The 27,024-nt window shown below is 50.8% G+C and overlaps 6 protein-coding genes across 6 annotated transcripts; 1 reads left to right on the top strand and 5 right to left on the bottom strand.

Annotated features, from left to right (window-relative positions):
* Positions 1-130: 130 nt before the first annotated feature.
* CkaCkLH20_07721 (uncharacterized protein) lies at positions 131-848 on the top strand (the record flags this gene model as incomplete). Its single annotated transcript, XM_038890437.1, has 2 exons — positions 131-156; positions 212-848. 2 exons carry the CDS (start codon positions 131-133, stop codon positions 846-848), a joined length of 663 nt encoding a protein of 220 aa, XP_038744045.1.
* A 153-nt stretch (positions 849-1,001) lies between these two features.
* Positions 1,002-3,312, bottom strand: CkaCkLH20_07720 (uncharacterized protein; the record flags this gene model as incomplete). Its single annotated transcript, XM_038890436.1, has 2 exons — positions 1,002-2,960; positions 3,019-3,312. 2 exons carry the CDS (start codon positions 3,310-3,312, stop codon positions 1,002-1,004), a joined length of 2,253 nt encoding a protein of 750 aa, XP_038744044.1.
* A 1,982-nt stretch (positions 3,313-5,294) lies between these two features.
* On the bottom strand, positions 5,295-9,650 carry CkaCkLH20_07719 (acetyl-propionyl-coenzyme a carboxylase alpha chain; the record flags this gene model as incomplete). The annotated part of the gene is made up of 11 exons (XM_038890435.1): positions 5,295-6,361; positions 6,427-6,562; positions 6,627-7,071; positions 7,141-7,289; positions 7,349-7,406; positions 7,467-7,719; positions 7,779-7,955; positions 8,774-8,807; positions 8,863-9,036; positions 9,137-9,407; positions 9,460-9,650. 11 exons carry the CDS (start codon positions 9,648-9,650, stop codon positions 5,295-5,297), a joined length of 2,955 nt encoding a protein of 984 aa, XP_038744043.1.
* A 511-nt stretch (positions 9,651-10,161) lies between these two features.
* Positions 10,162-10,967, bottom strand: CkaCkLH20_07718 (LamB/YcsF family protein; the record flags this gene model as incomplete). The annotated part of the gene is made up of 2 exons (XM_038890434.1): positions 10,162-10,851; positions 10,905-10,967. The coding sequence occupies 2 exons, from the start codon at positions 10,965-10,967 to the stop codon at positions 10,162-10,164; spliced, it is 753 nt and encodes a 250-aa protein (XP_038744042.1).
* A 765-nt stretch (positions 10,968-11,732) lies between these two features.
* Positions 11,733-14,801, bottom strand: CkaCkLH20_07717 (putative alpha-l-rhamnosidase protein; the record flags this gene model as incomplete). Its single annotated transcript, XM_038890433.1, has 1 exon — positions 11,733-14,801. One exon carries the CDS (start codon positions 14,799-14,801, stop codon positions 11,733-11,735), a length of 3,069 nt encoding a protein of 1,022 aa, XP_038744041.1.
* A 10,012-nt stretch (positions 14,802-24,813) lies between these two features.
* On the bottom strand, positions 24,814-25,761 carry CkaCkLH20_07716 (uncharacterized protein; the record flags this gene model as incomplete). Its single annotated transcript, XM_038890432.1, has 1 exon — positions 24,814-25,761. The coding sequence occupies one exon, from the start codon at positions 25,759-25,761 to the stop codon at positions 24,814-24,816; it is 948 nt and encodes a 315-aa protein (XP_038744040.1).
* Positions 25,762-27,024: the final 1,263 nt, after the last annotated feature.

Raw genomic sequence — 27,024 nt, 5'->3', positions numbered from 1 at the left:
ATGGAAGGTGCAAGGTAAGGTACGTATCTGCCGGGCCTTCCATCCTCCCAGGAAATCTTCTCGGAGGAGCTCGCGTGGTGACAATTCGATATCCAGCGCAACTTGAGCCACACCCGAACATCGCCGTATCCTGGCCAGCCAGCCCTCAATCTCCATGTAAGATATCACTCTGGCACAATTTTCTACCTTTGGCTAACTGTCTCTCGCTCAGGGCGTCCGAGATTGGGTTCCTGGGCAGGAGACTGCTCACCTCCTGCTCCATTCGTGGGACTTGCTCACAGGCCTCACAAGCCATTCGCCAGCCGCTTTGGGCGCAGCCGCGTAACTTCTCGACCTCTGTTATCCGCTTCAACAACGAACCGTCCTCCTTCGCCTCCAAGCCTGCCACCAAGGAGCCCACCGTGCCGAACACTCCCGCCCAGACGTCGACCCCCCGCCTACCCTTCTCGAAGACGGCAGCCCCTCGCAGCAAAAAGGCCGACTCTCCTTACGCGTACGATGCCACATCTGACGGGTTCGACATAGCCAAACTCATCAATTTTGAACACGACGACTTCCTTCAAAAACACTACCCAGCGACAGCGCGCACGCCAGAGATCCGAACTCGCCCCGCGACGGGACGCACGTTCCAAGTCACTGCCGGCCGAGACTTCTTCACCGCTATCAAGACGCTCGAGATCAATGTCGCCAAAAACAGAATCAAGCGCCTGTGGCAGATGCAGAAGCGACATGAGCGTCCGGGATTGAAGCGCAAGAGACTCAAGGCTGAGAGATTCAAGAGGAGGTTTAAGGAGGGCTTCTCGGCAACCGTGAGGCGGGTGCAGGAATTGACGAACCAGGGGTGGTAGTCGGGCTGTCACGGTGGCAAGCAGTCGACGTTGGCCGGCCTCCTGGAACTGTACAACATGTAGCAATCATAGAGATCTTCCAATGCCGAAGCCCGTGTATTATGTTTCATGAGTAACGTTAATCGAATAGTCGTTGTCTTATCATCTTGACGTCTACACATCCTCCGCCTCCAGCGGTCTTCTCGAGGGCGAGGGTGCCGGACTCGTCTTGATCCTTGGCCGGCTCCTAAAAACGGCCTCCATATCCTCCACAGTCATCAACTCTTCCGCAAGGATGGACGCATCCGGGTCCAGTTGCAGCGTCTCCTCTTCTACGACTGGGAATTGGCTGCCTTCGGTCCTTGCCCGCGCGCGGGATTTCTTTAACGATCTTTGCCTATCCAACTGGGCTTTCTGGCGGGCTGCCTCGAAACCTGCCATGCTTCTCCTCGTGCGAGACATCAAGTCGTCCTCGTCCGTGATGTTGATTGTGATGTCCTCCATCGGTTTGTTTGGAGTAGAAAAGGGTTTGAGGGCCAAGGTGTCGTCATCGTCGTCATCGGGGTCGTAGCGAACACCTCGTGATGACCGTGCCATTGAGAGTCTTGTCCGCTCCGCAAGAGACAGAGTGTGACGAGGTTTCGGACGTTTGGCGGGCGAGGGCGAGGCGTTGTTGATGTCGTTGAGAATCTGATCTGCAAGTTCCTGCGTAGGCGATCGAGCCTCCGGTTCAGGTAGCGAGTCTTCGCTGTCAAACGAGACACTACGCTGCTTCAGTCGCGGAGGGCTTGGAGGTCGACTAGAAATCTTCTCCGTAGTCTCTTCATCGTCTGGCAAAGGTGGGGTGGGCGGCGGTATTGCGAGTTCGTCGTGGGTATCTGGTGGCAACACCGGTGGGCTGGGAAGAGGTCGTGGCAAGTCGGCCGCTTTCTTCATGTCGTCGGGGAGTTTGATGGACAGACGCTCGAGACGTCGTGATTGGGGTAAGGAATCCTGAATCGACGGTCGCCGTAGGCCAAGGTGAACTTGTCCCTCCTCCTCTAGCTCGCTCAGCTCCGAGATTGTTTCCTCCCCAAGGCTCTCTCTTGTTCCAGAAATACCATCCGGTCGCTCTGGGTGCCCGGATTGCCGGGTCGGGGGCGGCGGCCCCAGTAGTTGGGTAAGGTCAACCGAAGGCGCAGACCCAACTTGAGCCAACTCTCTCTCACATCCGTCCAGAAGGTCAGCATACTCCGAGGTCAGATGAGGGGTCTTCTTGGCGAGCTGTCTGCTCGAACCCATCCGATCGAGGTGAAGCTTCTCGTGTTTGTTGAACTCGAGATCTAGGCCTTGTTTTGGTTTTGCCGGCCGCGATGCCGCAGCAGGAGCTGAGGGGATCTGGCCGCCGAACATGCTATGACGGAAGTCCTGCCATTTTGCCAGTCTCTCCCTCTGTGTCTGCACGCGGCCATCCAGTTGCTCCAGCAGACCTTTGCCGTGGTCTTCCAGCTCAGAGAGGCGACCGGATTGCAGGCGTCTCCATACCCGATCGAAAGGCGCCGCTAACAAACCGTCCTTACGGGCGTTGGCGTCTCCGTAGAGCAAAGTTTCCATCCACTGCTCATTCCCAGCCCAGTTGTTACGGACCGTCCTCCAGGTATCCAATTTCAGATCGTCTGAAATGCCCCGACTCTTGGAATGTTCTCGAGCCGACTTGACCTGTTCCTTTCTCCGGACGATTCCCAGCTCTTTGGAATCGAGCAAGTCGGCAAGACGGCGATACTCCTTCCTCGCTCCGTCCTTGCGCCGCATGGCATTGGCAATCGATACCCTGTGGGCTATAGCAAGCGTGATCAGTTCGGCCCGCTCAGCGCTGTAACCACGGTTTTCCAAAGCCAGTTGCTGAGCGATTGCAGGATATTCAGACTCGGCTTCCGCAACATCGGCGACCATCTTTTTCAAGACAGCCGAGGAAAATACGGCGAGGACCTCTTCCAGTCTTTCGCCTTTGCATTCGTCTAACATGGTTTTGCGAACCACGGCGTCTCGTCCGAGGACTCCATTCTTCTTGGCTAGCTCGAGGCTTCGCAGGAGGGCAGCTCGCAGATTTAGGGACTGGACGTGTTCTCGGGGCGGGAAGAAGGGCTGAAGTTTCTAGAACAGTAATTGTCAGCAATGCCATTGGCCGTGAGTCAACAACTGCTTCACGTACATTCCGCGCTTCCTCCGGATCCCACAGCACGAACAGTTGGTAGAGGGTCCATTCGACGCAGTGAATGCGCTTCTTCTGCACGGAGAAGGTATGCGCGTCGAACCCTGGCCAATCAGGATAGGAAGGGAAGTCGAGCAGGCGAAGGTTGGTGAGAAAGACACTGAGATTGGACGTTGCAATGGGCGGTGCTGCTACTGTTGTGGTGACAGCTGCACTTGAGGAAGCCTTTGTTGATGCGCCGGCGCGCGTTTGCCGGGATCGAGCAAGCAGAGAGTTGGGCGGCAGAGTCGCCATGACGACATTTTGCTGCAGAACGGCGGGAATGTATAATCAGAGTTCAGATTTGAATCTCTCATCGGCCGAACGCCTCGAAGAAAAGGGGGACGCGCAGGTTCGACAGGGTCGGTATTGCATTGAACAGACGCCAAATGCAGGAAGCGCATTTGTTGTGTTGATTAGGTTGATGGTGGGGGGAAACAGCGGTGGAGGGATCAGCCCAGTACAGGCAGGTAGGGACAGTGTACCTTGACGCTAGGCGGTCAAGGGTCTCTGGCTGATGCCTGCCTAGGTACCAGTGACCGTGGCTCACCTTCGCTCACCTCGGTCAGTATCGGTGTAGTTGTCACCTCCTGGGATTTCCAAGTCTTTTCGCTGACCTTGTCCCATAACATTTACGCATTTTTCTCCATCCGCCATCACTTCCTCGTATTGCCCAGACTTTTTCTGATACCTGTCTGATATCAACACACCAATCCTAGTGTTTCTCACCTTCACGTATTCATACCCCGGTAAGGTACAATCAGGACCCTGTTAGAAGACCCGGCTAAGAAAGTGTCCAGTGGCACCAGCCTAAGGACATAACAGACGCCCAGTTTGCAATTCCGAGCCGGGCTGAAATGCAAAGCTTCCATATTAAATGCGATCCTGCCATTCAAAGTTACCCAGACACCGGCTACGGCGCCGGGTACCATGAAGACAAGTGAGAAACCTTTTGATTTGATTTGCAGCCCAATACAACCGTCCTCGTGGATCTCAGTGTCTATCAGTGGATGGTTATTTTGTAGTAACAATTGAGTTTTCACTCGTTAACATGATCATTTGTCCCTTCGGGCTGAATAACAAGTCCAAGACTGCAGTGCCTAAAAACCTCAAACTCCCACGCCGCCGTTATCCAGAGATGCCCTAGTCATTAGGCTGGGTTTATTGCTAACTAAGAAGGTCATACCACTGCCAATATCTTCAGGATGAGAGAAGCGATCAAGGTCACAACCTTTCTGAGTATTCGGCTCGTCAAGATAAATTGAAATCCTGAAAACTGTCAGCAAACGACTATGCGTGACCTGGCTTGCATGACTGCTCACATCCCGCTTTCTCCTGCCACTAGGTGAATCACATTGTACCGTATGTTTTATTTGATCCAATCCAACGCAAGTCCCTTTGTGGCGTTTGTTAGTCCTCACTTGCTTGCTTCATAACAGACGGGAGTTGGGCGTAGTTGGATTGCCGAAGTATTGGATATGTTGATCAATGGTCCGCCTTCTCCCCGATCAAGGAAGTATGGAATCACAACGCTCGTACTCCAGAAGCGAGATTCAAGCTTAACCCTCATGACGTGGTCGTAGTTGGTCTCGCTGGTTTCAATGCTGAGACAGGAGTTATAAATGACGCCAGCGTTGTTGACAATGATGCCAAGTTTGCCGAATGTCTTTGCAGACATGTCCAGCGCACTTTTCCAGTCTGGCTCTGCTGAAACGTCTCATTCAATGGCACCCGCGTATCCCTGAGGCTGCAAGCAGTAGTTCTCTTTGCGTTGTCGCCCATAATATCGAAAACGACGACCCTTACGCTTTCAGAAGTGAGCCTATTGACGATGCCGACTCGGAAGCCCGCACCGCCGCCAGTCACGATTATTACCTTACCCGCCGGACGTCACGGACTATGTAGCCACCGTAAGTTAACCACAGAAGATGCTGCGTAGACAAACCACGCCAAAATCCTTTCGACATTTAGCTGGAGGGTGAATGAATCTCTGCGCAAGTCTGAGGGTTCAAATGAACGGTGCGACGATGTACAGAAGTACGACTTAATCGCGGGGGTTGCAATAAAGCTCTGCCCAACTCGCATATGTACTCGTGCAGAGTTATGACTGGCCGATCAAGTTCCGTTTTATGCAATCTGAAATGTTGCAGTTACGACATAGCATGCGGAGGAAAGCGGTGTCCTGAGGGTTCCAGTGATTACATGGTCTTGAAGTCTTCCGACTTCTCATACCTGCACTAGTTGGCTACCATGACTACAGCACTACCAGGATAAACCAAAACACCCTCCTTCGCAATAATTGCTTTGACCATGAGGCCATCATGAAGTTCAGTCGCAACGACAGGAATCTCCATCTTCATGGATTCCAAGATCGCAACAGTTTGACCTGTGCTGATCCTGTCTCCCAGCTTCACCAAACTCTTCCAAACTTTACCCTGGTGAGGAGAAATAACCCCGATGCCACAGGACCCTTCCTCGCCTTCTGAGGCGGCATCTCCATCATCCTTAGTGGTCTCGGCCTTCCATTCTGTGTACAGCCTCTGTTCTCGACGTGCCATCTCCGCTGCCGCAGCTTTCTGGCGCTGATCAAACTCTTTGCCTTCAAGGGAGGATTCAATGTGAGCCTCGTTTGCAAGCTCACGCGCGCTATCAAACGTGGTGTCCTCAATAAGGGGCTCCCAGGTTCCCGACTCAAAGGCCTTCTCTATGTGAGAGTATTGCACCAGATCTACTTCGTAGAATTCCACGAGATCGAAGGGCTCACAGAGCCATGGCTGACCATCGGCGAAACCCTTCCTGAGGGAGAACGTGTCCCAGACGGGAATTGAACGCGCGATGGGCATGTAACCGCCGGGCTGGTCAGCAGGATAGATGCAAAAACTGCGGCCTCCAAGTCCAACAGTCCCTGGTGGCGTTGACGTCCTCGGGGGATTATACTTTTGAGCTGACAGCCGTACTCGAGGGTCGAGGGGTAGCATGAGTGGGAGGCCAGTCATGAACCCTACAGCAACCACCATGAAACGATGGCTGCTCAAGATACGGAAGACATCCTCTCTCTCTACCAGACCGTTATTCTCCTGGACATACTTGACGCCGTCAGGAAGGTATGACGCCTTTGAACGAATCAGTTTGGTGTACCGTTCCTCCGACTCTTTCAAGGCAGGATGATCAAATGTTATTGGCAACTTCAGAAGCCGGCACTTCATGGGAACATCTACGCGTTTGACGTCGCTGCTAGATGATTCGATGAGATTGACAATCTCTGCCTGTGAAATTAGGTTGGGGTCGAACTCTAGCAGTACGGCTACAAGTATGTTAGCACTTCAATGCGAGAAGAACGTTCCTCAATGCAACTCGAGGAGCACTAACAGCTGATGTTGATGCGGATGGAAACGTATTTCTTTGCACAGGCTTGAATGGCCGAGGCGAGGCTGTTTGCCCGCACAGAAGTTTCGAGCGTGGCATTTTGGAAGCCAAGATCCACAAGAACGGCAGTATCGCCGGCCTTATCGTGATGTCAGTGCCAGTATAGTTGCGTCTTTGGAACACCAAGAGTCAATTGGACTTACCTGACGAATTATCAAGGTTGAAGCATCTGTGGTACCCTTCACTTTCTTAAGCACAGAGCTAGTGCCATGCTCTTCCTCGTCCAAAACTAATGTCACCGGAATGATGACACCTTCAGCAAGAAACTCGCGGACTGCAGCGATGAAGTCCTTCTTCTTTCTGGCAAGCTTGCGAGACATATCGTATGTCACTGGTAAAAACCTGAAAGCGTGCCCTGGTTTGATCTGACCCAACTTCCAAAGGTCGGCTGAGGGAACAGTAGACGAGCAAAGAAACCCACCGAGATCAGGAGCATCTCTGGGAAAAATAGCCGGTGTATCACCAGTCCAGTTGACCCCGCCGGGAGAAGGATACGGGTAGTCAACTACGTTGCTTGGATGGGCGCCCGCAGCACCGCCGCTTTCACGCGCCCAGTCAACGGCAGGGCCGTCGAGCCGTATACCAGTTCTACTACAGTTATGATTGACCTTCCATATTGTCGAATAAAGATCATGCCGTCCTTTTTTGGTAATGAACTCGTCAGAATCATGAGGGCCGTGCATCACGTATATGTTGGCGACGTCGAGCGGAGGCCTCAGCTGCGCCGGCAGGCTGATCGTTTGCATGGACTCGCCAAGAGAGGGATCTGTCAGCTCAATGTAATCGCCGTGTTTCAATACGCGCCCCTTCATCATATGCCATCAGCGAATAGTACGATAGTTGGAGAGGAACGCAGAATCCTTACCTGCAGTCCTCCCAAGCCGAGACTCGGCGTTGTTGATTTGGAGCCCAACCAGTCGGCACTGCAGAATCTTGTCAGAATGTTGAGCCAACTTGAAAGATGAAAATAGAAGGTTACGTACGCTGAGGGGAAGCCTCCCTTGAATGCAATGTAGCAGCTGCATCCATGGCCGCTGACAATACCAAGCCTGAGCTTCTGGTTCGGTTGAACCTGAATACGGGACCACATGTCGACGGGCTTGCCATCTAACGTGACAGGTAACTCAGCGCCGCAGACTGATATCACAGATGTGTTGAGAAACACAAGCTCAGGGCCCATCATGATTACCTCCAAACACTCGGTATCTTCAGGGTTGCCCACGACGAGGTTAGCCACTTCGCGGAGAGCGTCAGTCATCTTCCGATATGTCGTTAACACTCCATGAGATACGTACGCGTTGCTGAGAGGTCATCCATGGGACCTCCAGTAGGAACGCCAAATCCCTTGATGTTGCGGTTGCGGGCTTGTTGGATAGTTGTATGACCACCCGGGTTCACGACTTGGAAACCGACAGGTGAGAACTTGTATTGCTCAGAAAGGAAGGTCGTAAGCGTGTGTCCTCTTCTGAAGACTTGATGATATTAGAACATGGGTGCTCCATAAACTGTCGCATTACATACCTTGGGATGAAATAACATGACGTAGAAAGGTTAGGTTATTGACAACGCCGCCAATTTTGGTATTTTGCAGCACATCAATCAAGGCCCGAACTGCCAAATTTCGATTGTCTTCATGTACCATGATCTTGCCAAGAAGAGAGTCTTAAGAGTAATTAGCCTAAAATATTTAGCAGTGTTGGTATGCTAGGTCTTGCTCTTACCGAAGTCCGAGCTGATTTGAGTACCTGCTTGGATCCAGGTATCAACTCGGGCTAGGTCATTATGAGGCCATTGAAGCTGTTGTATTAGACCAGAAGATGGAAGAAAGCCCGCGGCCGGATTCTCGCAACATATGCGCACTTCAATGGCCGCCCCAACGGGATGGTCCGTTTGAAGAGGGAGCAGCTCTTCAGTCGGAATGCCTCCAGCTCCGATCAGCTGATGATCGGCTTGCTTCAACATCAGCTCCACGATATCGACTCCATAGCATAACTCGGAAATTCCATGCTCAACCTGAAGACGCGTATTCATCTCTAGAAAGAAGTAATCGTGCGACTCATCATCCACAAGAAACTCCACAGTTCCAGCAGAACGATAATTGATGGCCTTCGTTAGAGACAAAGCGCATTCGAGTAGGTGTTTCCGCAACTCAGGCTTGTCGCTCAAATGCGGACTCGGGCATTCCTCTACCACCTTGAAACAGTTAGTTTTCACAACGAATCACAACAAGCATGTTCCGCGGGCTTCTGTACCTTCTGCAATCGTCGTTGAATACTGCACTCTCGCTCACCAAAGTGGATGACAGCGGAACCATTCCCGAAAATCTGTATGATTAATAGTTGTTCTTTCAAAATGCGTATCGCAGAACTCGAGACTTACTTGAACCTCGATGTGGTGGCATTTCGGATAATACCTCTCCAAAAAGACACCGGCATCCTTGAAAAGAGCCTGCGCTCTTCCCTTCACGTAGGAGAAACCGTTGCGTACCTCTTCTTCGGACCAGCATATTTGAGTCCCCATGCCACCACCACCGCCGGAAGCCTTCAGCATGACCTGGAGAAACGTACTTTTAGTGTATTCCGAGTCTCGGCTTATTCACTATGTACCATCCCGATTTCGTCGTGTGCTGTTCTTGTGGTTACGATGAACTTACTGGCAAACCAATGATATTCGACGCCTCAACCGCGTCATCAGGGCTGCCCAGCAGCCCAGAGCCTTTAATCACGGGAACTCCTGCGGCAATAGCAACTTCACGGGCCGTATGTTTCATACCCATAGCTTCGATTGATGTTGCATCAGGGCCAACGAAGACCATGTGATGTTCCTCTACTCTGCGAGCAAACTCGGCACTCTCGCTGAGGAAACCATAGCCTGCAAAAACTGCGTCCGCATTGTGATCTTGACAAATTTTCAAGATGTTGTCGCTAGGTGTGCTCAGTATTGACCAAGGTTATTTGACTCGTAAACGAAACATACATGTTTGAAAATGCAGCGGAACCGTCCTCTTCAAGAAGGACACTTCGAGTGGCCAGAGAAACGTGAAGGGAGCCGGAGTCGGCTGCCGTGTAAAGAGACACCGTCTCTATTCCCAATTTCTTACAAGCCCTGATGCATCGGACGGAAATTTCGCCGCGATTAGCAATAAGAACAGTCTTGAGTGCCTGCATTTTGGAGCATGTGATGAAGTCAAGTAAGAGGGGGCATTTATGACGAAAGTTAGTCCATCGCGTGAAATGGACCTGTTTGTTAGCACTTAGCAGTAGTATTTATCCGACTTGGTGCTGGAGGCAGTGACGTACAAGACGCCCAGGAGCTTATCAAACATGGTCAAGAGATAGGCATCGCATTATGATAACATTTTTGGTCCTATCTCCGGCTGAACGGAAGTTTTGGGCGACATATTTCCATTTGGAGAAGCACCTCCAATTTTGACCCCGCAAACTCTGTCTGAAAAAGAGGGGTGTGAGGTCGATCTGCGGGTTGAGTGAACCGTATCTATCCCAATACCGACCAGAGCCTGAGGCCCTGCAGCCCCCATGTTCGTGGCTTTGGAAGCTAGACTTCCAAGTTGCGGTTCATCTACGCTTCAGCCGTTGGGCGACAAGAGCTTCATGCGGGCCAAATTCACGGATACAAATGTTTAGCTAGCATGAAGTCTGAGAACGGCTAAAACTAGCCTTAATTGAATAGACGATCTACAACACTCCTGACAGCAGCAGCATTCTCCAGCGCTGCGGGGAAATCAGAGTGGACACAGATACTAAAGCTCGCCTTCGAAACGTCGCCGAATCCGAGATCAACTCGAGCGCCGTCCGGAGTGGTTACATGTCCATCTCTGACGAAGTTGGCCAACCTTTCTCCCACAACTTTGCCGTTGGCTTGCTCCCCCTTAACTGGAGCAAGATGACCAGTCGCGTCGTACTGAATATCGGGATAAAACTCGTGAACCAACGTGACACCATACTTGCTACAGACCTCCTTCATTGTGTCATGTGGTAGGCCATACAACGGAACGTCGAACTTGCTGACAGCTCTGACGACGGCGTCTCGGATCTCCTCATCGCGGTGGACGTAGAAGTATAATTGTCCATGGGGCTTGATGTGGTTGAGCTTCATTCCCTCCGCCTCCAGGATCCCGACCAATGCGCCGACTTGATAGAGCATGAGTGCATACATGTCTTCTGGGTCGATTTCCATTCTCCTTCGGCCAAAGCCAAAGAGATCTGGAAAGCCGGGATGCGCTCCGACTCGGATAACATGTTGCTTGGCCAGACGAACAGTCCGTAGCATAATGGAGGGATCGCCAGCATGAAACCCGCACGCAACGTTGGCGACATCAATGAATTTCATCAACTCCTCGTCTGGGCCCTGTTCCGAAGTCATTAGAATTGGTTAGGCCTCAATGAATGCAAGTCACTTACCATCTTCCATCTGCCAAAACCCTCTCCCATATCACAATTAACCTCGATTTGCTTCTTGGCCATATTGAAATTGGTATGCTCTGGGTGTATTGGCCCGACGTTGAACGATTTGATTCCCTGAGCTTTAAAAGTCGGGACAGCAGAGCGACCCAGGGCCAGATCGTTTTCACTGTTGGCAACGTCAGGTCGGGAACAGCGTCAATGGCCGGCTTCCCAAATGGTCTCCTTGCACAACTGCTCCACTGCTACCCCGCCTTGACTCCAAAAGAACTTCGTTATCATGTTGGAGTTTACGGCCTATCGGAAAGGGTCGGCGTCCAACACTACTCCAACGTCATGATTTGGAGGAACCGAAACCCACCGGCCGCCAAGACCACCCGCAGCGGTCACTCGCCGAGTGCAACGCCCAACCGAGCTAACAACCGGCCGGCTACCGAGTCAACAGACAAGAGAAACGAGGAACGGTGATCTACCGCAATCTTCTTCTTCTATCTCGCATTGCTACCTGCTAAGATGCAACTGCAGTTATGGTTCTTAGACCATCTCCGCCGGCGGTGTTCGCTCCTCACTCTCTGAAAGCTTTCTGACAACTACGACATCGAGCACACCCAGATTTGTATTTGATACAGTACGGAAACCACGGAATAGATACGAGTGCGGATGAACGCCAAGGAAGACTCGATTCTGAGAGGTCCGGCACGCCTCTCCGTGGGCACCGCCATTCGCTTTTGAGCAAGGGATGAAGAAGTTCTTCGCCTCAAGCATAAAATAAAAGTATTGTTTTTTCTGTCAAACTAAGAGACGGCTATCTGCATGCGGAGCTTTTCTTCATTCAATATCAACGAGGAACTGTGTTCTGAATGTAGTGTTGAAGCTGTGCTTCCCCGCGGGAACGGTGAAATATGCGTAACCATTGGCATTTCCATCCCACCTGGCACGGACCGAGGCCTGTAAATCACCCGCTGCTGGTAAACGAACCTCAGCTTGGGTGTTGCATGGAACCGTGACCTCCAATGTGAAATGGCCATCAGCCGTCTTGTTCCATTCGCTGCGTGCCTTCCCCCAACGCGTTTCAAAGGTCCCGGTAGCGGCGACCAGATCACCAATCGGTTTTGGCTGGAACACAAGATGATTCTCCCACGTGGAGCTGACTGTGTTGAGTGCATTGGGACGGATACCCGCTATTCCAGCATAGAACCATTCATCGATTTGTGCTAGAATCATGTGATTTTTGGACGAGGAGCGGTCCCAGTTTTCGCCGACCGTAGTGAAGCCATCTGGGTTGGCCGTCGTCGAAGCTAGGAAGAAGCCATAACTGGGCTTATCGTTCTCTTGTAGAGATTCCCAGAGAACATCGTCACGGCCGCTGGCGGAAAGTACTCTTATAATAGGTCCCAAACCCAAGTGACCACCGCTTAAATGAGGATTCCGATCTGTGCTTAATGGGTAGGAGCATATGAGCTCCACAAGAGCGTCAAGAACCTGCTGACGGCGGTCCTCTGGAACGAGGCCAGCATCTAATGCAAGTGCTTGTGTAGCTTGGGTAGCATTACTAGTCCCGTTATTACCAGTATTTGTGTACCGGCCACTGGCGTCATTCCAGAAAGCAGCGTTGAATGCAGCATGGATATTCTCTGCTAATGTCGTATAACGACTTGAATCGGCTTCATGTCCTGTGAGGTTGGCTATCCGGGCCATTGCTCGAGTAGTAAGATAGTAGCCCCATGTACCAGTGATGCGACCAGAGGTCGAGGCATCGTCTGCTACCCAGTCAGCCAGAGCTGCGTCGACGATGTAGCCGTCGGCCTTTTCGCGTTGTATGTAGTCGATAAAGTCGGTCATCTGGTCGTAGTACTCGGCCATGATGGTCGTGTCACCGTAGAGATCGTAGAGAAAAGATGGTACAAGAACGATCGCATTACCCCAGTTGATCTCGTCACCGAAACGACCGGTATACCCCCAGTCATAGACAGGTGTTTTGAGAGCGACGTTACCATACATTGGTGTATTTGCAACAGATTGACCTTCCACCAAGTGATGCATGCTGGTTCGCAAAAGGGCGTCAACGTGAAAATTGCGGTAGATAGCTCCCATGGGCATGGTATAGTCGGCAGGATACGACAGCTTCTCTCTTCCAGGGCAGTCAGTAAACACTGACAGTAGGTTGCTTGCGAACGAATACCGAGACATCTTATGAATCCTGTTGATGCGGCTGTTGGAAGAACTGAAGGTTCCGCTGACCGGGACATCTGTCTGCAAGCGAATGCCAGTAATCAAGTCTGGTTGTGGCTCAAAGCTGTCGGGGAGTCCAGTGACTTGAACCCATTGCATGCCGAAGTAGTTGAACTCAGGATGCCAAGTTTCTCCGCCAGCGCGCCCCGCCGTTGTGTAAGTATAGAACAAGTCGGTCCCACGGGTTCCGGGGCCCAGCGATGACTGTTCAATAGTGCCGTTGGCGTTGAGAGACTCAGCGGGCGATACCTTAACAACTACACCGGCAGGAAGCTCAGGCAGATTGATCTGGGCCCATCCGGCAAAATTCTGACCAAAGTCGAAAACCCAGATTCCAAGAGCAGGGTTGGTGACCGATACAGGCGTGATGCGTTCTTGTATTTTGACGTACTCAGCAGCTCGAGCCACTAGCTTTGTGGCGAGGTTCGGAGGCGGAGCAATCCCAGCTGAAATCCAGCCCGTCATGTTAAGGCTGGCGCCGGGAAGATCCCATCCCGGCTGCTCACGACGAGCATCGTAGTCGGAGCCAGAATACCACGCATCAAGGACAAGAGGACCAAGTGCTGTGCGCCACGATCGGTCGGTAACGATGGTATCGTTGCTTCCGCCTGCGTAGGTGATCTCTAAGCGGCCGATTAGGCGGGGGGTAACAGCAGCACCGGCCGAGGGATCTCTGGCAGCGATGTTGTTTCCGGAACCAGTTACCTTCGAACCAGCTTCATGAGAATGAAGTAAACTAGGATCGAAGGTTATGCTCAAAGTCTTGTTGTCGATACTGGCAATGGTGCGCGACTCAAGATTGTCGCCGCCCGCCGCCGTATCGATGTTGATGGTGCCGCCCAAATGGTATCCAGTGACGTTATTGAGTTGCACCGAGGTAGCTCCAGCTTGCACGCTCTGATCGAGGGTGCTGCTGCCCTTGAGTTGGCTCTGCCACCATGCGTAAGGGGCATTGCGCCCAACAGCCGGATTCGTGACATCCGAACGTATATAAGCTGGGCCATTGCCCAGGCGGACGGCGATGGAATTGAGTCCAGCGCGTAGGATAGTCTTGATGTCATAGGTGCGATATTCGCTCGACAGCTGGTAGTTGGAGTAGCCCGGGGCCAGGACCTCATCTGTGACTTGCTCTCCGTTCACGGTGGCGTGGTGAAGTCCAACTCCCGATAGATAAAAACGAGCGTCGACCACTTCCTTATCACTAGGAATGGTAAATTCCCTGAGGAAGAGGGGTAATGGTTGACTGTTGGTGCGATCGGGATAGTCAATCCAGCGGGCTTCACCCCAATCCTCCTTGCTGAGCAAACCTGTGGTCCACGTCGAGGGTTTCGACCAGCTCGAGGGGTTTCCGAGGGCATCCCAAACCCGCAGTCTCCAGGCAACTGATTCTCTGGACCCAAGACGTTTTCCAAAACGTGCATGCTGCTGGTTGGCGGCGACCTTTCCAGAGTCCCAGATCAACTTCATCGCATCGAGATCGGCAACAGTAGCGGCGGCTTGAATATTGTACGCGGTCTGTCGGTCCCCAGGGCAGACGAGATCACTGCAGCCACTTCTTTGAGAAAGTGTCCAGGCAAGTGTAGGAAGGGGGTTGCCGAGGCCCAAGGGCTCGTCAAAACGACCATCGACGCTGAGTCGAACAACTTGAACTGAACTTTCCTCCATGGCAGAAACTGCTGTTGGTAGGAGAAGAGAAGAGATAACGAAACTGAGGAGGAGTCTCATTGTGAAGCAAGCAACAACGCTCAACACTTAACAAGAAGTGTCACAAACAAAACAATCGTGAACTCTGCTTCAAAATATGGGCGTTTTCGCCGCTGTACTCTTAGATTTAACCATTATTACGAGGTTAGAACAATCGCAGTTCGCTGCATCAATCATCCGACGTGCGCCTTGTAATGAAGCTCCGAGGTCGTTTCGTGGCAAGCGTTGGCAGCCACAAACAAGATCGTTCGCTAGATCATCAGCCCGAGTGGTCCCTTGTGACCAATTCTTACTTTGAGTGACCCAGATGGTCTATTTCGCAAATGCTGGTCCTCATTGCATTTCGGACCGACTTATATGCCACCGGCTGACGAACTCGGTCCATTGTTTTCTTAGCTCCGAGACTTATGACGAGCCGGGCTAGCAGGCGGAAGAGTATGCGGGGAAGCGGGGAAGCGGAGAAGCGGAGCCCGGGAAAGCGGGGACTGTCGGGCTTCCATTTTTAGCACTACCATCACATCGAATGTTGAACAACGCCACATATCTGAGGGGTATTGGGCCAGTACACTTAAACGACAGTACTGCCGAGCCGGGCAGAAATCGTGAAGTCGGCGAATTCATTGGCGTCGTTCAGCACTTGATGGGGCGGGACAATCTCATGATACGGAGCACTCACCTGAACAATCGGCCATATGCGTCCATCTCGCGCGGAAGGTTCAGATCATCTATGGTCTTAGACGTAATGATGCAACAGCCAAAGCCATCGTGCTTAGATATTCCGGAATTCTGCGATGTAGAAGAAAGATTCAATTGATTATATTCACGATTCCCGAGGTGCAACGGAAAAGTAAAGCCCTTGGTTTGGAGCCAAGTTAGATTCTCAAAAGCAGCCGTCTTTCCATTCTAAACAGATGAATTTCTGTTGAAATCTGGTGTTTCTAGAACGGTCGCACTTGCCTTAGGGTGCAAGATATCTCGAAGCAGAAAAGAGCCAGAAGTCACGCTTCCGAGTACCTACCTACTTCGCCGATTCTATCCTCGGGGTACCTACTTTACGTGGGGACCAAAAAGAAATCAGGTAGGCACCGGGTTCTACTCCCAGCTTCACCTTCCTGTTCATTAGGTAGGTAAGGGACCAGGCACTGCACGTAAACAAATCGCTCGGAATCGTTGCACGGAACGTTCCCGTTTCAACTACATCTCTTGGGACCTCCCAGCAGCCAGCAATCCTTTACCAGCTATCTCAAACTCGGTGCCGGTCAATTGAAATTGCATACCCCCTTACGCCAGAGTCCCTCGATTTTCCGAATGGCTTCAGACTCTCCTTTAGCTGCGCGCTTGGGGAAGCGTCGGCGAGAAACATTTCCCGCGGAAGACGAACCGATCTTCTCTCCACGCCGGCGTTACGCTGAGCCTATTTTACCCACATCCACAGCTGCACGTCAGTCTAACACTCAACAAACATCGCAGAGTCCTGCTGTACGAGAAAGGCAAATGTTTGTCGATTTATCGACTTCAGAGCTCCCACAACAGCCATCGACTCCACACAGGGACAGGCGTACGTCGACAGGAAGACAGTTGTTACAGGAAAGAGACGCCAATACCTCTTATCAGGACCTTTCGATGAACCGAGCTGCCCTACAACTATGCCGTACCGATTCGACGAGCAATTCCAGTCTCGCCTCGTTGGAAAGTCGCACTTTCGAGCGCTCGAATTCCGAGAATTCGCAAGATGTATCGCCTGATTTCCGACACCCCAGCAGCCCACCTCCCTTTCGGGCTTGGGCCAACGATGCGGAACACCCTCGAAGCTCTATCAATGCTACCGCTGGAAAGTCTTCACGTCCAGAACTACCTAGGCTTTTGCCCTCAGCCTCAGCCAATTTTCCTACCAGCCCGCCACCTCGTCGCCAATTTTCACCTCCGCTGCTCAGCCCTTTCTTCCTCAGACGACGGCCTCTAAGCCAAGACAGCACGTCCTTTCCAAATATTTCTCACCACTCAAGTGGCCCATCGGGCGGAAGCAGCACGTCCTGTCTAAACGCAGTATCGACCCTCAGCAACACACCGTCAACCAACTATACTTCTGTTCCCAATTCACTGCCCCCTCTTAGTCAGGCTTCATCCTTCCGAGATCACTCCATTACCATCAGCCGGATTCCTACTAGCAGCTCAACGCCCAGTTTAGGTCTGCCACTTAACCAAGATAACCCAGTTCAGCCAACGCAACACTCAAGAATCTTGCCCAGACAAGATGTTGCTAGCCCGCCATCGCACAGCGCAATTTCAATGGGACTTCTAGCCGCCGCTCCAGCTTCACTTGCAGAAGACAATGTCCACTTCAAGGCACTCCTGGCTGTCGCAGATTCCCTAACCGCCCTTGAAAACCAGCCTTTGATGGATACCTCCACATCACAGAATCATGCTTCTGAGGGTTTGGACGCACATGTTAGGCTGGGTTTCTGGCTTGTCAGTCAATTAAGGGCCAAACAACAGGTGAAAAACTGCAACTGCGACGAGGCCGAGGACAAGACGAGACTCTTCCTTGAGTGCAAGCACGTAAGTTCCCCCTTTCGATTTCGGGTTTGAAGCTGGCATAAAAGTCTATACAATGCCTTTACTAATCAATTATACCTTTCGACAGAGGGCATGCAGATTGTGTTTCGAAACCTCGGCAATGTGCTGTGGAATCAACCAAGAAACAGTGCTTTGCTATTTTGCTGCCAAAGATACTTGTCCGGTATGCTTCGAGGACAACAATACTCTGAACGTTTTCAACTGCGGTAGGCGCCCACAAGTCACCGATTATTAACGTCCGATGATTCTATGCATTCGACTAACCCTTTCACAGGGCATGTCACTTGTGGATCGTGCTGGGAAGCCATTGAAAAGGCACAAGAGCGCAACTGTCCGTTCTGCCGTGCTTCAATAGGTTCTGGACCTGTTGCGGAATACAGCCCCGTTTGATCTTTGGGACAAGGCCCTGGATCCAGGTGGAAATTCAGGAGGGGGGAGGTATGGCGAGCTTGAAGCTCTCCCTCGCTATATCGGATTTTCAGACACTAGAGTTATCCATTTTTGTGGTTCGGGACAGACGTGTATTGGTAATGCTTACTTAGCTAAACACACAAGATTCACCATTACATCATTGGATCCGGGTGTTTCCCCCGTATCATGCTGAAGATGTATAGTCATACAGTTAGCAATGTTAGCCACTGCCTACTTTGCAGCGGTTCGATCGAAGTCTCAAGACTACTACATAATTCAGTATTATTAGTCAATGGGGTTTACTTATTAGGGTTTTAGGCGAAAAAAAACCTTCTGACTGTTGTGGTCTTGCTGATCACTCGAGCGAGCAATGAGAAACGCTGTCATGTGGCAGCTTTCCCGACCATTGCGATACTGTTTTTGTCTTTTTCTTTTTTTCTTTTGGGCGAGGCTCGCTCATCACCCTGTACTGAGAGTCGAATAATAGTTTCATAAGAAGCATAAAAGAAGTAAGCAACTCTACGTACATCCACTCGCGATCGGTATGAAAGAGTTTGATCGTGCAATCTTGTAATTGAGTTATGCTCAAGTACATTAACCAATGTTGAGTCTAAACATGATCTTGATTTCTGGGCGTCTCAGTCGGATCTACTGCTTGCCTAAGCCCATTGAATTCCACCTGGCCAGCACCTTTCTCTTGACGTGATCAGGATAGGAATGTTCAAAGTCAACATGAGTGAAATTCCGAGGTGTGTGGTACTCAGATGCTAGTAAGCAGTCTGAGACGACTTTTCCCCCACGGCGAGGTGCGTCTTTGACTTGGGACATGTACGGGGTCAACGGATGAGACCGAACATCTTCGAAGATGTACTCATCATGCCCAGGTCTACAACGTGTGCTGAAGACCCAGATAATCCTGTTCCAGTCGTATGCATCAATGTCGTCTCCCACTAGTAAGATGCGGTTGATAAGCATGCAGCTCTTATCGTTGAACGCAACTTGCCCAAGTCTTGTGCAGAATTCTTGCGATGTTGTTTTCATCTCGCGGAGTTTATGAGTATCAACCTGCAGCGCACACCAAGTTGCCAACGTTTCAACTGGAGCAAAGGCTTCTTTTATTGGCAATCCGTTTTGCTGGCAAAGTAGAAGAAGTTCTGGCGCCGCTAGTTGTGCCGTAGTATGCTTCATCGAACCAGTTATCGAACCGTACACAGCTTTAAGAGTATTGCAGGAAGGATTGACTCACAGACTCATCCACGATATATCCTGGACACGAGACTGGCAGGATGGCATGGTCCCTGTGGGTGATCGCATTCACACGAAACAATGGCCCCAATTGCTTCTCGTTGTCGAAGACTGCTGCGAGATAATCGCCAAAAGGGCCCTCAAATCCCTTGTCCACGAATGACATAGATCCTTCCAAGATGATCTCGGAACTGGCAGGAACTAACAAGTCGCTCAACTCGCATTTGACCATGTCAAGCTGCCTGCCCGTCACAGCCCCAACGTACTCGCTCTCTGACACACCTTCCGGAACAGGCATTGATGCGACGATGCTAGCCACAGGGGGAACTCCTAAAGCCAAGGCCCAAGGCATTTCTGTCCGTCCCTTTTCAAGCCATTTGTCGCGTATGATTGAGTTATGTTGTCCCGTACCAACAAGACATACCAAATGGTTTTTGTCGTGTACCATGCCTCGGAAAATTGACCAGTTTGTCCATGTCTTATCTGGAGTCTGCAGAACGTGAATACCATAGGTTTGCAAGTACTTGCCGCCATCACCGCCGTGAAGGTACGGAGCTGGTAGGGTTTCCAAGTTGATTTCATTGCCAAAAATCTTGTTTTCCTTGCAAGGCCCGCTCTGGAGAATCCTGGGTGGCAAGGGAGTAGATTTCTTCCATGAAAGAAAGCGGTGCGAAATATCTCTCCAGCTGGCAGTTGGTGGTAACCCGATGTTCCTTGCAATACGGCCAAACTTTTCACCCTCTTTTGACCGTAAGCTGGCTGGGTTGCCAAATATACGCCAGAGCCCATCTCGACAGCCTTTGACGTTGTTAAAGAGCGGTGCCTTGCCACAGGTTTCGCTGACCCTGCGGATGATTGCCCCAACCTCTAGGTGCGGATCTACCTCAACGTTGATCTCTGCAATGTCGCCATCACGGCGAAGGACGTCTAGGAACTTTCTGAAGTCCAGTTGGGCTTCGAAATCATCGGGCTGGATGTGGCCGATGCTGTTTCGCTCTGGACTTCTGGCTGTTGTATGCCGAAATCGAATGCCCCGGCGTATCGTTGGAATCCACGGCGGAAATAATTTCCCCATTGTCGTCGCAGCCGTAATGAACATCAAAACTGACGTCGAGCTGATGCAGTGCCTAAAGAAGCCGAGGATTTGAAAGATTCTGAAGGTTCAATGTTGAGTGAGTTCACACAAACATTCAGCATCCGCTGTGATCATAGATGGAAGCATCTTTTCAATATGGAGCTTACGGCAAAAGTTCAAATTAAGCAGTGCATGCATTGTGTGCCAAGCGGCTGCATTCCGTTTCCGGATCATTCCTAAGTCGTTCCTGTGTTATTCCGTCATGCGGAACGGAATTGGCGATCTACTGCAGATGGGAGCTTTCCACTACGCGTCAGATATCAATGATCCGCGTTGTTCAATTGGGTTGACCTGAATGAAGTCAAATAAATAAATCCAGAACCTATGTCCGGTCATATAATTTGACACCACCAATACTTCAAACGAGGCTTGAGTGGATAATCAAAAGTTTTGCCAGCTTGCCGAATCGTCACAAGCATCAGCCGTAACTATCAATCTCTGCTTACGGACTTCAGCATCCAAGTATCCGGCATCAAAACATTCAACAGAAGCTATGCGACGAATTCTTCCACGGCCGCTACTTTTTTTGAAAGCGGGACGTATACACACCACACTCAAAAGAATGAAAGAGCAAGACGTGTCGCAAACAATACGAAAACGAAAGCCAACGATATCGAATTTGTCTCCGACGTCATTCAGCAACAGTCAAGGCAGTTCCACATCCCCACGGAAACCGGCCACCCAACACTTAGTTCGTCGCATGCCACATCGACCGAGGCGGTTGGTTGTCGGAATTACCGGTGCTACCGGTGTTGTTTTCGCAGTCCGGTTGCTTGAGGTTCTACGCGGACTTGAAGTTGAAACCCACTTGATTTTGAGCAAGTGGGCTCTTGCGACGCTCAAGTACGAGACTCCTCTCACGGAGATGGAAATTCGACAACTTGCAACTGTCAACTACACCGCACGCGATGTTTCCAGCCCTGTTGCCTCCGGTTCGTTCCAACATGATGGTATGATCATAGTTCCATGTAGCATGAAAACATTAGCAGCTATTCGGGCAGGGTTTGGTGATGACCTTATAGCCCGCGCTGCCGATGTTACGCTCAAAGAAGGACGGCGACTCACACTCGCAGTACGCGAAACACCATTGAACGACATTCACCTCGATAACATGTTGTTTCTTCGACGAGCTGGAGCCACCATATTTCCACCCGTACCCGCTTTCTACACGAGACCTACGAGCCTCAAGGAGGTTATTGATCAAACTGTTGGTAGAATGCTGGACTCTCTAGGGATTCATACTAATGGTTTTGAGAGATGGGAGGGTTTTAAGAAGCCACCGTAGATATTTGAAGAGAAGATACTTAGAAAATCCGAGATTTACTTTTACAACGATAACTAAATTTTAGAGAAAAGGGTTCTTCAGTAACTTAGCTGAAATCTGATTGCCAGATCAAGACGTAATGTAATCTATAAACCAGGTGCGCGTGCAGCCTATAGATTATTATGAGGCCAAATGTCTCAGGCTCTTCAACTACTTCTTATTAGAGAGAGCCACGCAGAATCACTTTGCAAAAGCTCATTTTCTGCTAGTTTCCTTAAATAGGAGAGGCCCAAAGCAACACATAGAAGACCATCAGCAGGAATGCATCCACCCTAAAGGCTGAATGTAGGAGGTGCCGGGCCTATGTCTATGATTGTACAGCCCTCAGTAAATGCAACTTTATCTCTGCGCCTTGATCCCACCAATAGATTGACTTGGAACCCGTTATCAGTGATCGGAACACTGATAACAATCGGAATCGGAACATTCCTAAAGTGCCACTTGACACCGCTGTAATGGATGCCACCCACGTCGTCTTCCCACTCACTAAACCCTCAAAGGCCAAGCGATGGCTCTTCAGGACGCATTAAACTTCCACCTATAAAACAGGCGTTGTTCTTCGCTCTTAACTCCCCAAACATCCAATCAATACTCTGCCTATGGAACTACATAACCAGGCAATATAATGATCCTCATAATGCTAGTAGGCCTCCCGCATATCGTAATGAGTTCCATTAGAAACTCAAGTCACTAGTATAATTAACCTCGAACTTCAAACTTTAAAGTTTATCTCAATCTATGAACGATAGGTGTTTGAACTACGCCGCTTGCAAAATCCTCGTTTGCAGCCTTCACAAAGATCGCTCTCGTGGGGTGGACCATCCTTAGAGTTGTAGAAGGGTAGCTCAACATTGACTCCCGCCCATTTCTTTAGTCGATACGCCACTCGTTCGGCATAAGAATCTTCATCTAGGATGAAGGTGCCAAGTTTCCTGCATGAAATGCAGCGTTGGTTAAACACGATCGCATCGTAACCGTTGTTTTTGAAACCCCTGATGAGAACAGCCACCATCTTGCTACCCCAGGTTTTGTTGGAGCAGGACATGTTCACGCAGGTGAATCGCCCCATGACGTTGGTGGAATACTCGTTCACCGCGTTATGCTTGGAGCCATTTCGGTTGAACCACGCGGATGGGACATCGTCTCGAACCGCTCGAAACACATCGTCATGTAATTCTGGAAATTTGAAGGTGTTCGCGGCATTCTCTCGGGCGTGAGGAATGGTGTTTCTTGCCATGGTTCATGTGAACGTCGGAAATGTGTAATTTGCTCGCCGTATGGAATTGCCGTGGTGACATTCGTATTGAGGAATCCATTGAGAGATATGGTACACTCATGAAGTGGGCTGACCTGTCTTTTTATACATGGATAATCTTGATCAGCCCGAAGGTAAACCTCTTCTCAATCCAGATTTACAGGTATGAAACATAGCCGTCAAGCCGCTGGACCCAATGGGCCAAGCTCAACTCTGCCCGCGATGATACCTGCGTCTTAGGTTTGAGTTCCTGCTTATACAGATCATGGAACGCGACTGGTGGTAGCGACCCTCCATGATATATGTATCAGGCGAACTCTCTTAAGCACAAAGAGATGTCTGTGTGCGAGCCGTGCCTGCTTGTGTTTCTCGAGAATGTTGAAGCCCCGGCGTGATCGCTGAGGCTGAGTAACACCGAGGGTCAACGAGGGTCAACGAGGGTCAACGAGGGTCAACGAGGGTCAACGAGGGTCAACGAGGGTGGCTCCTGCTAGTATATCAAGTAAGACGGAACGTAGAACTAGTCCTTTCTTAAGAGGCACCCACTTCCTTCCAGTGCTAGCTTTCATTCTGCCTAGAACAGGCAAATTGTGCTGTAGCTTCACTGGCATGTGCGCACCTTTGAACACGAGCCGACCTTCTTTTTTATGGATGAACCCGGTACCCGGCATCATTCTAAAACTCAATCAACAACCTTTTTTCTACCACCCAAATCCATCAAGACCAGGCTCAAAGTAGCCATCATCTGCAGCTGCAGAGACTCTTGTTTATACGCCTGTTGTTTGCACGCAACCCATTCCAAACGGCATATTATTTTCATCAATGACTGAATCCTTCATTGCCGAACTACGACACCCTGACTGATACGTCACATTGACGCCATGCTATGTCTATTCGGACAATGTTCTTTATGAACGACATTCCACTCAGGTTGTTAAATACCAGCAATATCTCCCATAGGTGGAGGCAAGCGCAGTCAGGATCAGGGATTGCACACTTGCCTACACTATGTGGCACAAATCGTGGCTGCCAATGAGGGTTGAAGGCGCCGGAATGTCGATAATTGCAAGTAACAAAATAAATTATTGTCCCTCAAACTGCACACGATCTGGGAAAGCCACGAACGCAACGTACGATAAGCCTGAGTCGCTGAGGGTCTTCTGCGCATCAAGATGCTAGAATTGGCAGACCTACATAATCGATAACACCCGGCAGGACATAAAAGAACTGAAAACAACAAACTGCATGGTTCTCACATTTAGGCCACCTCGATCGTGATGGCTTCGTCTGGATGCGTGTCAAGGCCTTTGAAAACGACTCAACTCACAACCTGCTAGGATACTGCATGAAATGTTACCACCCATTCCTTCTGCACTGATACTGGACTGAGTGCAGGGGCCGCTACAGAGGCCTCACCAATTTCAGCAGGAAAACAGAAGGAATGGCCTACCTCGGCCGCTTCAATTGGGGTGGATTCAATACATCTCCGATGCCAATTATGTTGGCAGGGTCGCGCCAACGCTCACTTGGAGCAGAGATTGAGCCCGCACTTCAACGATAGATTCCAGAATACCAAAAAAAGACCCCATTTCTTACACCCATGGTTTCGCTGATTGTTAAAGCAAGAAATGTATTCTCACTTCTTTGGACTGTCACCGCGCAGACGGAGCAGCTGGGAAAGACGCAGCCTCACATTGACAGTATTGCACGAGGAGTCAAATGAAGACAAGTGAAGACTCTGGCAGTAGGTGCGTTTTCCAGTGGTAAGTAACACCGGGTGTCGTGAGGAAAGTGGCTGCGTGTGGGGGTCTCAAGCTATGCACAGGATGTCACGACAGCCTTTTCTGATCGGTATTGTCTGGTTGAACCACAAGCACAAGCGCTAAGTAACTTATTCAAGATGCAAGCTTAAAGGTGTGATTCATCCTCGTGAGTGTTATATCATGATTGAGCTTAAAGCTTATTATATGACTCTGAGAACGACCCCTATGATACAAGCTACGTCTGTGTTCCAAAGAGACCTCGATCAATAAATAACCGGCCAGTCCGAATCGTAACGAATGAGATTGATTCCCAACAGAGCGGCGTTGTTGCTGTTGTAGTAATGGTAAACAAGAACATCAGCATCTGAATCCGTGAACACTGATGGATGGCCGGGTCCATAAATGGAGCCGTGGGTAGCCATCACTTCAGTCCCGCCACCAGACATCATGTTCACCCCGTTCCGGTCCACAAAGGGGCCCGTCACACTAGTGGAACGACCAACCATAATACGATAGGTGCTAGCGGCGCCATTGCAGCACCTGTCGAACGACACCCACAAATAGTAGTAATTGCCACGACGAGTGATGTAAGGTGCTTCGATAGCACCATCTGCCACGGTACGACGAGCAAGAGACACCAGGTTGGTGCCTGACCGCTTGCCGGTGCTGGAGTTCAGTGAAATCATTTTGATTCCTGTCCAAAAGGAGCCAAATGAGAGCCACCAGTTGCCTTGCGCGTCTACAATAAGGTTGGGGTCGATGGCGTTGTAGTCAACTGAGCTTGAGGACTCAATAACCAACCCTTGGTTGGTCCACGATCCCGACGCACCGGTGGAGCTTGTGGCAAGGAAGATTGCCGACTTCTGTGACCCAAAAGTAGATGCTGAGTAGTACATGAAGTACTTTCCATTGCGATATGAGATATCTGGTGCCCAGAGATTGGTGTCCCCATTGGTGTAAGGAGTTGTCCATGAGGCGCCGTTAGGAAAAGCGGCGCCAGCGTCACGCCACACGGTGCGGTCGGTAGAGGTTTTGAGAGCAACGTTGGTTCCCGTGTGGGCCATGAGATAAGTGCCGCTCGGGGTTTTGACGACAGTAGGGTCATGGACATTGATGTTGCCCGAGACGACGCCCGGGTTAGGATACTGGCCGCTAACAGCCGGAACCAGCGACGCAATAGCAATCAAGCCATTGAGGATTCCTTTCCACATGGGTGACATCTTGTGTTCTGCGTTCACCGTTCCAGGGTCTTCGTGACAAAGTTGCGGACTGGGCTGGTGATTGGATTCTCTCCGTGGCGGTTTACTGCGCTGGCTGGCGTTCCGGAGGAGGGGAGCAAAGACAAGGGAAACGGGTTATCGCCTGACATCTGGAAACAAAAGCGGAAAGAATCTACGGTTTGGCCGGGGCTTTATAAGTCAGTTGCGATCCTCTTGCGCAGCTTCTATCTACCTCCTACCTCTGTCGAACATGTGTGTGTGCAAATTGCGAGGCTTGATCGTGCCCAAGCGCGCCACGGAGTAATTAGCTATCCCGGAGACTCTCATCCCGTCCTATGGCCAGGTAAGCGCGCCATTCGGCATTGCGACGTTGTCGGCGGAGATGGACCGCTTGGCAAGTAGCCAAGACCGATCCCGGATCGAAAAAGCCCGAAGCGATTGGCCTTCAAGGTACACCTGACGACAAGCCGGGGGTTGGCCAACGACAGCTGGAAAACGACAAAGAAGAGAGGTGGAAATTGCAGAAAGCAGCCTTATTACTAGCCTGTCGACGGAAAATTATTGATACTCTTAAATGTTAGCAGGCCGGGATTGGGCCGGGTGGGGATGGATTGGTCCGACGTGAGTGGGCCTTTGCGTGCCTGATGGCCGGCCCCCGCTCCACTATAAACCCGGAGTTGGGATTTCTCACATCATCGACCAATACTATGACCGGCGGCATCAAAGCTGCAGCCGAAGTGCAGATAGACGTGAACAAGCCGCTCTGGTACGGCGTTCGGAGAGGCCATGCCTAAGTTTTAACTCAGACTGGTTCCATTGCCGGGCTCAGACAGCTGGATATCGTGGAGCTCACCGTGGGTGTCATCCCCCCCCCTTCCCATTTGTGACCACCCGTCGCCGGGCAGCACCAGTTCACGTTTTTGTGAACTGCACAGACGACATGTTCACTTATTCTGAGGAAGCGCATGCATTTGTGGTTGACAAGCCCTTGTAAGAGACGCGACTGGCAAGGGCTTCAGAACAACTCAATACCGCGGTATCGTAGGCAGCAATTTCACGGGCATGGTTGCTGACTTTGATATAATAAAAAAGCAGTCACACCGGGAGTGGTACACTTAGTCTGTCGCCACTCGCCAAGATGCAGAGGATTATGTCAAGGAACGGACTGGAGTGGCTCCTAACGCTCCCCCTCTCCCCGATGCGGAACAGTCTGGAGATAACGACATAGGCAATGTCAACGATGATGCGAGTTAT

This window comes from Colletotrichum karsti, assembly GCF_011947395.1.
Source record: "Colletotrichum karsti strain CkLH20 chromosome Unknown Scaffold25, whole genome shotgun sequence".
Classification (NCBI taxonomy): Eukaryota; Fungi; Ascomycota; class Sordariomycetes; order Glomerellales; family Glomerellaceae; genus Colletotrichum; species Colletotrichum karsti.
The sequence above is the reverse complement of the archived record's forward strand: the minus strand, read 5'-3'. Positions and strand labels throughout refer to the sequence as shown.